The sequence below is a fragment of the Colobus angolensis genome, unplaced genomic scaffold (genome assembly GCF_000951035.1).
Source record: "Colobus angolensis palliatus isolate OR3802 unplaced genomic scaffold, Cang.pa_1.0 Scaffold162, whole genome shotgun sequence".
In the NCBI taxonomy this organism is placed as follows: domain Eukaryota; kingdom Metazoa; phylum Chordata; class Mammalia; order Primates; family Cercopithecidae; genus Colobus; species Colobus angolensis.
Genome location: NW_012114733.1, coordinates 4,100,156 through 4,110,826, shown reverse-complemented (window position 1 = coordinate 4,110,826; position 10,671 = coordinate 4,100,156). Strand labels below are relative to the sequence as shown.

At 38.6% G+C, this 10,671-nt stretch overlaps 1 protein-coding gene across 5 annotated transcripts in view; it reads left to right on the top strand.

Annotated features, from left to right (window-relative positions):
- The window catches only part of IL33 (interleukin 33), a 45,942-nt gene that overhangs the window by 23,319 nt on the left and 11,952 nt on the right, over positions 1-10,671 (top strand). For 3 of the 5 annotated variants that reach the window (XM_011937305.1, XM_011937303.1, XM_011937301.1), the window contains exon 2: positions 5,778-5,879. In XM_011937305.1, coding sequence (XP_011792695.1) covers positions 5,789-5,879 — 91 coding nt within the window. In that variant the 5' untranslated portion in view covers positions 5,778-5,788. Of the gene's footprint in view, positions 1-760; positions 823-5,775; positions 5,880-10,671 lie in introns of those variants that run through there. The other 2 variants (XM_011937302.1, XM_011937304.1) reach the window with 2 other exon arrangements.

The window sequence follows — 10,671 nt, the reverse complement described above, 5'->3', positions numbered from 1 at the left end:
TTTGCCAGTCTGTGTCTTTTAATTGGAGCATTTAGCCCATTTACATTTAAGGTTAATATTGTTATGTGTGAATTTGAGCCTGTCATTATGATGTTAGCTGGTTATTTTGCTTGTTAGTTGATGCAGTTTATTCCTAGCATTGATGGTCTTTACATTTTGGCATGTTTTTGCAGTGGGTGGTACTGGTTGTTCCTTTCCATGTTTAGTGCTTCCTTCAGGAGTTCTTGTAGGGCAGGCCTGGTAGTGACAAAATCTCTCAGCATTTGCTTGTCTGTAAAGCATTTTATTTCTCCTTCACTTATCAAGCTTAGTTTGGCTGGATATGAAATTTTGGGTTGAAAATTATTTTCTTTAAAAATGTTGAATATTGGCCCCCACTCTCTTCTGGCTTGGAGAGTTTCTGCCAAGAGACAGCAGAGCTGTTCCTATTTGGCCATCTTGGAACTGTCCCCCTAATTTTTTACACAGAAAAAAGAATGTCAGGGTCTACCACACATACACTTTCCTCTCATTTACACATTTCCAGCCTGGGCAGCAGAACGAGACTCTGTCTCAAAAATAAAATAAAATAAAACGAAAGTGCTGCAGCTAAAATAATCTCTGTTTAGGATCTGATGGTAAGAAAAAGATAAGCTCCCACATGTTCTAATGCATTTAAGTAACTCCATATCTGCATTGCCTCATACATCAAATGCTGTCATCCAATGTTGCTTAATCCATGTGTGTGTCTATATAAGTAGTACTGGCATGTAACTGCCTTAAATACTACAATTGCTGACTACAGGAAACCACATCATCTGAGACCAGCACTTTATAACTTAGGTGAGTATCATAACCAGTGTGCAGGGATATTTGCTGTATATCACTGGGAATAGCAGCAAAAAAGAACCAGTGATGTTTCCATTTCCATATGTCCTAAAATATTTCTTACATAAAAATAGGAGAGTAATGAGTAAATTTTAGTATGGAAAAAATGGTGAAAACAGTGATCAAGGCAAAGAATGCAGGTTATTTGAAGAAAATACTTTTTCAGAATAGGATTTGAAAATACTATGCTTTTGACTTATCATGCAGTTCTATAAAGGGTGTTGACTTTCTCTGTGTCAATGACTCCATTGTAAATGTGGTATTTTCAGCTTCTCTATCTTGCTCAATTATGCAAGCCAATACTGGTTTATGGCAAAGTTCTTCCAAGTGCATTCTCTCAAACTAGTCCATGAGGGTCATTAGAGGGGAGAAAAAGGTTATGAGATCAAATAACTACTGAAAACAATAGTTAAACAAAGGTACCCATGATTCTTCAATAAAGGACTATCAACACCTTTTCTATGCTAACATGAGTCTGACTCTCCTAGAGATAGAATGTAGATTGGAACGTTTCCCATATTTATTTGAAAATGTAACTTATTTTTATTTTTAATTTTTATTATTTTTTTTTTGAGACAGAGTCTTGCTCTGTCGCCCAGGCTGGAGTGCAGTGGCCAGATCTCAGCTCACTGCAAGCTCCGCCTCCTGGGTTTACGCCATTCTCCTGCCTCAGCCTCCCGAGTAGCTGGGACTACAGGCGCCTGCCACCTCGCCCAGCTAGTTTTTTGTATTTTTTTTAGTAGAGACGGGGTTTCACCATGTTAGCCAGGATGGTCTCGATCTTCTGACCTCATGATCTGCCCGTCTCGGCCTCCTAAAGTGCTAGGATTACAGGCTTGAGCCACTGCGCCCAGCCAGAAAATATAACTTATTTTTATTAAAATATTCTAAGATTATAACAAAAGAAAAAGTAACTTTTTTTAATGACCAGGAATTGTTTTTTCTAGGATGTAAGTATCCCTGGGTAGAAGAGAAAACAAACAACATCACGGCAATGCAGTTTTTATGTTAGTAAAGTGTTACTTCATGATCTACTGTGTGTAGGTTACTATTTAAATTATTTTATGTACAACTTAAAATGTAACTACAATTGGATTCCCTATCTTATTATTCCAAATGTGTGATTACAAATTAACAACCATATTCAGAAACTTATTATTTCAAAGAAGTTGGACAACTGCTTTGTGTATAAGAAAGGCTGAGTGTTTGGAGTTAAATTCCCAGTTCTGATTATTTTCTTCCTATTTTGAGGAGGAAAGGGAGAAAGAACAGAGGCAGACAGGATGGGGAAGTACTGGCATCAAGATGGAAGTCAGGAGGCTAGATTCTGCTCCTGGTTCTGTTTCATAATCCTGGGCAAGGCCCTTAATCTTTAGAGTTTCAGTCTACTCATCTGTAAAGTTAGGGGCTCAGTAAAATGATATGTAAGATCCTCTGTTTCTAAGCATTCTTGACCAACAAAGGTGGGAGAATCAGAGGAAGAAAATAAGGTTTGATGTGAAGTCTTCAAGCTGTGTGAGCACAACACTTTACTCCCATGGCAAGACTGAGGGGCAGAATAGGTAGTCTTAAACTGGCTGACCATCGAGGATTTTGCCCATGGGACTGGATGTAAATAGGTAGCATGCACATAAGGTTATAGCAGTTCTACCTAGACAAGATCATTTGGAGTTTCAGCCTCCACAAGTTTGTCCAGGAACAAAACAAGGGTGCATAAAGTTTACCTTCTAATGCGTCCTCTAACCCAAGAACTCAATGCTCTTCTTTTAACTGCTAGAAGAGATTGTTCATATGAAGTTTGTAAGGGATTTACGTTGTAACCACTGCTGGCATAATTTGGTTTGTTTGTTTGGTTTGTAGTGTAGCAAAACAAGAGGCCAATACTTAAAAAGAAGAAGCAATAATTATTGATAGAATTGCAGGCAATGTCAGAGAGTTTAAGACTGGAGAAGAAGTCCTGCTCCCTCCACAAACCACAGCACAGTGTCATACCCTAATGCTGAAGCCAGATTGCAGAACCATACTAAGAGAATATGGAGTTTTCTTCAATTTATGATACAGAACTCCATATTTTTTCAGTATGATACAGTGACCCAGCTTGATCATCAAGGTTTCATATCAATTGATGTCCCTTGCTTGAATCAAGTATTAAATTGGAGGCTGCAAGATGGTGATTTGCCTGATTCTGAGACAGAAAGAAAGAAGAAACCAGCTAGGCAAATAGATCAAGCCACAAACATAGATAAGGAAGCAAGCTCCAGTACAAAAGAGTGCCTTCTGTGTAATTTCATATACATTCATTTGGCCTCAGTGAACACATTCCTTTCCTTCTTTGGATATATTCAAAAAAGGAAGCTTGCTCAGGAGGGCATGCTTGGAACATGCCTACAGCTACACAGAGAAGAGGAGTTATACTGAGCTAGGCATGTCCACAATGGAGGATTCTACCCCCAGCACACGTGCAGTAAGGGAAGTTAAACAACGTGAAGTAACTTAGGCTACGAGCCCACATACACACTGGAAGGACAGTGTGGGGGTTGTTGTCAGGAATTCATGCCTTCTGAAAATGACACACCTAGACCTAACCAGTTTTTCACACCTTATATAAATAAAGCACCCCTTCCCCACTAGCTCGTTTATAAAAACCCTTGTATTCCACTATAGAACAGCAACCCTTACTCAGGACCCCTCTCTGCAGCAGAGAGCTTTCTCTCCTTCTTTCGTTTATTAAACTTCTGCTCTAATCCCACCCTTGGTGTGTCCACCTTCCTTGATTTCCTCAGTCATGAGACCAAGAACTCCGGGTGGCACCCCAGACAATGAGGCCAGTTTCAATGCTATCATTCCTTCTGTAATGACTAGACCCCTCCCTATTCATTCAATTCCTAAGAAATGCTATGAACTTCTGGGTTTCTTTAAATGCTTTATGGTCAATTACCACCATTATTCTTTTTGATCCTTAAATTGTATCAAGTTTGGCCAGCAGGAGACTTTTCCTGGTGGCTCATGTATATGCTTCTGACACAACCTCACTAGTTTTTTAGTGACTCTGCTTTGTGGCACAACAAGATGTTCCATGTTCACCACTATTTTACAGCTCCAGATCTGGAGCCGCTGTTCCTTTCAGTGCAGAAAGTATTAAGAAACTAAGATATGGGCACACTGATATTGCTGACTCAAATTTAACATTCCATAGGTTTTCTCATGACTTCTTTTATGTTTGTATCTCCTTTCCCCTACAGTCAAAACCATGTAACATAATATATCTACTTATTTCCTCTATACTAAAGTATAACAAAACAGTCTCAGAATTGAAGTACCAATATTTCCACTGTCTACAAAAAGAGTCAAACTTTGTAAAATAGTTGAAGAGATTTATTCTGAGCCAAATATGAATGACCATGGCCTGTGACAAAGCCCTCAGGAGATCCTGAGAACATGTACTCAAAGTGGTCGGTGTGCAGCTTGGTTTTATGCATTTTAGGGAGACATGAGACTTCAATCAAATACATTTAAGAAATACATTCATTTGGTCCAGAAAGGTGGGATAACTTGAAGCAGGGGATGGAGGGGTTCAGCTGGGAGATGGGTAAGGGATAAAAGGCTACAGTCAACTGGGATCAATAAAAAGGAATGTCTGGGTTAAAATAAAGGATTGTGGAAACCAAAGTTCTTATTTGCAGAGGACGCCTTCAGGTTGCAGGCTTCAGAGAGAATAGATTATAAAATGTCAATTCTAACACAGCAGTATTTGTGTATCTAAACATATTTAAACACAGAAAAAGTAAAGTAAAAATATGGTGTGAAGATTTAAAAATGGTACACTTGTATTGAGCACTTAACCATGAATGGAGCTTGCAGGATGGAAAATTAGTCTAGGTGAGTCAATGCGTAAGTAGTGAGTCAATGTGAAGGCCTAGGTCATTACTGAGCACGACTATCAACTTTATGACCACTGTACACTTAGGTTAAGCTAAATTTATTTGAAATTGTTTCCTTTTTTCCATAATAAATTAACCTTGCTTACTACAACTTTTTTACTTTATAAACTTTTAATTTTTTTAATGTTTTGACTCTTATAATAACACTTAGCTTAAAACACATTGTACAGCTGTACAAAAATGTCTTCCTTTATACCCTTCTTCTATAAGCTTTTTTCCATTTTTGAAATTTTTAATTTTAATTTTTTACTTTTTATGCTTTTTCCTTAAAATCTAAGACACAAACACACACACCCTAGTCTAGGTCTACACAGGGTCAGGATCATTAATATCACTGTCTTTCGCTTCCATATCTTGTCCTACTGGAAGTTCTTCAGGGGCAATAACATGCATGGAGCTGTCATTTCCTATAACGATGTCTTCTTCTGGAATACCTTTTTGACAGACCTGCAGGAGGCTGCTTTACAATTAACTTATTTTTTTATAAGTAGAAGGAACACAATCTATAATAATGATAAAAAGTATAGTATAGCAAATACATAAACCTGTAACATAGTCATTTGTTATCAAGTATTATATACTACGCATGATTGTACGTGCTACACTTTTATACAACTGGCAGTGCAGTGGGTTTGTTTACACCACCATCACCACAAACATGCAAGTAATGAATTGTTCTAGGATATTACAGTGACTACAACCCACTAGGTGATAAGAATTTATCAGCTCCATTATAATCTTGTGAGACCACCATTGTATATGCAGTCCATTGACCAAAGCCTCATTATGCAGTGCAGAGTACCATATCCTAGCATGAATGCATAGTTAGAATACTATGTTCAAACTTTACTGAAATAATTATTTCCTCTATATGGTTATGTTACCAATTTGGTAGTAAGCTAGCCACAGTTGATCCTGTTTGTTTTTAAGTTGAGACAAATGAACTAATATTATATTTTAATCCAATAGAAGCCTGAAAAATGAAACCTAAAATGAAGTATTCAACCAACAAAATTTCCACAACAAAGCAGAAGAACACAGCAAGCAAAGCCTTGCATTTCAAGGTGGGAAGTAAGTACTTAAGTGTCTCTGAATGTTTTACACACATTTTTATCTGTTATCAAATATTTACTACTCCAATGTTTATACACGCTATCTTATCAAAATCTACTAAGAATAGAAGAACTGAAATAAAAAGGGATGACACATAAGGATATAATACAGCAGACTGGTTTTGAACAGACCATATATAGCCAACTTTGGCATATTTGATACATCACCGGGCAGGAATAGCTGAGATAATCTGAACCTGTGAATAGTGATACACTTAGTTATAGCCTTTTATATCAACTATTTCTTGCTCCACACATGTCCTGCCGCCAAACCCCCAAAACCTTTTCCCTGATAAACTAGCAAAATTTTAAGCAGGTCCACTTTTATTCAACAAATATTCATTAAGACCTTTGGTGGTATCAGGCATGTGGTCTTAACTTGCAACTACTGATGAAGAAGAGAATAACAGATGAAGATATTTGAATAATCATCTTAGTCAATTTGTGTTGCCATAAAAATATACCTGAAGCTGGGTAATTTAACCCTTTTCCCATTTAGAAAAAAAAAGTGCAGCTTGCTGCCAGTCCTAATTTAATTTTACATAAAAATCTCTTTGAGGCAGAAGCAAATCTGATTTTCAGTGCAAAAACAGAATATAAAAACTGTTCTTGGAGTTATTTCTAAACAGAACTACCATCAGCATTGTCTATTTCAGATAAAATGAGCTTCATCAAATGAAACATGAAGGGGGCCAGCCCCTCCACACCTGTGGGTATTTTTCGTCAGGTGGGACAAGAGAATGAGAAAAGAAATAAGACACGGAGACAAAGTATGGAGAAAGAACAGTGGGCCCAGGGGACCGGCGCTCAGCATACAGAGGACCCGTGCCGACACTGGTCTCTGAGTTCCCTCAGTATTTATTGATCACTATCTCTACCATCTCGCAGAGGGGAATGTGGCAGGACTATAGGGTAATGGTGGGGAAAGGGTCAGCAGGAAAACATATGAGCAAAGATCTCTCTGTCATAAATAAGTTTAAGGATAGGTGCTATGCTTTGATGTGCAGGTAGGCCAGATTTATGTTTGACTTTACACAAACATCTCGGTGTATTAAAGAGCAGTATTGCTGCCAGCATGTCTTACCTCTAGCCATAAGGCGGTTTTCTCTTATCTCAATAAATAAAATGTACGATCAGGTTTTACACCGAGACATTCCATTCCCGGGGACAAGCAGGAGACAGATGCCTTCCTCTTATCTCAACTGCAAAGCGGCTTTCCTCTTTCACTAATCCTCCTCAGCACAGACCCTTTACGGGTGTCGGGCTGGGGGATGGTCAGGTCTTTCCCTTCCCACGAGGCCATATCTCAGGCTATCACATGGGGAGAAACCTTGGACAATACCTGGCTTTCCTAGGCAGAGGTCCCTGTGGCCTTCAGCAGTGTATTTAGAGAACGGTGATGACTTTTGCCAAGCATACTGCCTTCAAGCACTTTTTTAACAAAGCACATCCTGCACAGCCCTAAATCCATTAAACCTTGAGTCAACACAGCACATGTCTCTGCAAGCACAGGGTTGGGGCTAGGGTTACAGATTAACAGCATCTCAAGGCAGAAGAATTTCTCTTAGTACAGAACAAAATGGAGTCTTTTATGTCTACTTCTTTCTACATAGACACAGTAACAGTCTGATATCTCTTTCTTTTCCCCACATTTCCCCCTTTTCTTTTCGACAAAACCGCCATCGTCATCATGGCCCATTCTTGATGGTCGCTGTCTCTTCAGAGCTGCTAAGTACACCTGCAGACTAACAACAGACAGAACAGGCACACAAGGATTAATATGAAATTTATAATAGTAGTACTTTCGATGGTCTTAACCCAAGTGACAGGGTTAAGATTTGCGAGGCCATCAGCAACTCCTGCGATTGTCTCAGTTCCTGGTACCAAATTTAAATGGGCTTTTGATGCTTCAAAAATTTGTTCTCCTCTCTGTAGATGGCATCTAACCATGTCCTAGTAATGCTCAGACTCATTATAAACTCGGGGTGTAATACAAAAATCTGACATATTCCAGTCACACTGTAACTGGAAATGTTCTAAGCTCATGAGCCTATCTCCCATCCAAATGGCAGTTTATCTAAGATCATTAACTTTATTTGCCAATTTTTGATCAATACTGGATTGTGAATTCTACAATCTTGTAGAATTCTTTTGCCAGTCGTTAACAAAGTTTACTGTCTCAACAGAAGAGTGCAGTGCAACTCCTGCCACAGTGGCCGTAGCTGGGGCTGCAATTAATCCCATAATCATTGAAATTAAATTAAAAATGAACCTTTTGGAGCTATTTAAAATGGCTTTTAATATTTCAGTAAAATATGGATGGATGGCAAGGCCTCCCACGGTTGGTCCATGGACACAGGAATCCACACGCCTTCTCTTACTCTCATTAGCAGAATACAGTATTGCCAATTGAAAGTGGAATCAATGCAAGTAAACAATCTGCAATTTTCACAGGTTGTAGTTTGGAAGTCTGGTTTAATAACTATATTTCCTAGAACTAGAATATAAGGGGGCTTTATACAACTTTGCAAAGGAACGGTTAGACTGGAATTTAGATCGATAGTATAAAATAGCTTACGATCTCTTGATCTCTTGTTTCTACAGCTTGATTTCCAGACCAAATTCTAATGCAGTATGAGGCCACAGTACGCCTCCATAATTCTGGATGTTCAGGGCCAGAAACAGGACTTATTATTTTTGGTCTTGGAGTAGAGATTCCTTTTTCTCCCCATTCCCAAGGGTAGAAAGACTAATTTTTTGTGCTTATGTTCATTTAAACTTTCTGTTAAGTCACTATCAATAGCTGGACTCACTTGTGCACTGGGACATGATTGGGTTTGTCCGTGCAATTGTGGTGGGATTGACCTCGAGATGCCCAATCTACAATAGTTCCGAATTCATTGTTTTGTAATATCACCACACTATTGGCCACATATTCTTCCCAAACTAAAACTTCTGTGCCTTTTGATCTTTTTGGAATGTCTTTGGAGCAAGGCTTTCATTTAGGCCTAAATTTTAATGATCTTTGTAAGAAAAGTCCTATAAATATTTTACCTGTGCCCTGAGTGACATTCCACTTACCATGTGATAAGTAAATCTACTGATGGTACTGACAGTAGGTACTTCTACCAATCAATTTTGGATTGCAGGGAATATGTACCAAGACACCCAACAGATACCTAAACAATGGATAGTACCTAACCCTACATATACTATGTTTTTTCCTACAGATACATACCCATGATAATGTTTAATTTATAAGTTAGGCACAATAAGAAATTAACAATAACTAATAAAAAAGTAGAGCAATTAGAACAACATACCATAATGAAAACAATGTGAATGTCTGCTCTCGCTCTCTCTCTCTCTCTCTCTCTCTCTCTCTCTCTCTCAAAATATCTTACTGTATTTCACTGTGGGCAACTGAAATCATGGAAAGTAAACTCACAGATGGGGGCAAGTGGGATAGAGCTACTGCACTAAAACTGTGATTATTTAAACAATCCTGGTGAAAAATCTGACAGATATCCCTGGAGTATGTGACAGGTGTAAACTGCTTCTCAACTCAAAATGCAAGATGTGTCATACCTTGTTTTTCTAAATAAGCTTCTTCTCTAAGATCCCAAGAAACAAGGCAAGAAAGCACATTTAATTCCTTCTCTTCTCTTTAGCTAACAGGATCTGACACAAGTCACAGTTCACAATGCCACAAAACTTAGTAGCCAACTACTGCAGGTGTCCCCACAATCAGTCCCACATTGTGGTCACCCCCACGGCATTTTGCCTCTAATGTCAACAGGGTACAGGACTTCATGGCCTGGAGGAAAGCCTCTCTCACAACCCTTCCCTTCCCAGTTTCTAGGAAGCTACTTTCCAGGGTCAGGCTTTTCTCTTCTCCTACTTTCTCTCCCCCACATCTGTCAACACTTTCTCTTCCCTAAAAATCCAGCCGTCTTCATTCATGGATCTAGCCAGAGGTCACAATATTGGAGCCTTGGGATAGATCCATCCAGCAGGAGTATTTTATTAGGACTGAACAGTGTTATTGATATTTTCTAATTGAGTCAATTTTTAAAAAATAGGATATTTTTAATGAAAATCTAAATGTGTATAGTTTCTCTAAAAAATCCAAAGATCTAGAAACACTGGGGTCATATGTTGCATGGCAATAGTTAGCCAGAACTGAGTAGAGATCAACCCCTTTAGTTTGAGTCTATCCATAGAAGATCTTCTGTTATAGGAAAGGAGATCTGACTTTATCCTGTAGACAGTAGGGAATCATTGAAAATGTTGAACTGAGGAATGATAAAATATTTTTACTTTACAGATATCACATTGGTGAAGTGTGATGATAGTAGTGTGATGATAAAGTGAGGAGGCAAGAATAGAAACAGAAACTGGTTAGAGGTCTACTGCATTAATCTAAGGGACTAATGATGAAGGCGTGACCTAAGACAACAGAATAGAGAGGACAGACTACATTTCAGATATATTCAGAAGGTGAAATCAAAAAGACTTAATGACAGATTGAATGAATTATAAGAATGGAAAGAAGGAAAAATAAATGATTCTCACCTTTTTTATTAAAGAATTGGGTAGAGGCCAGGCGTGGTGGCTCACGCCTGTAATCCCAGCACTTTGAGAGGCCGAGGCAGGCAGATCACAAGGTCAGGAGATCGAGACCATCCTGGCTAACATGGTGAAACCCCGTCTCTACTAAAAATACAAAAAATTAGCCAGGCGTGGTGGCG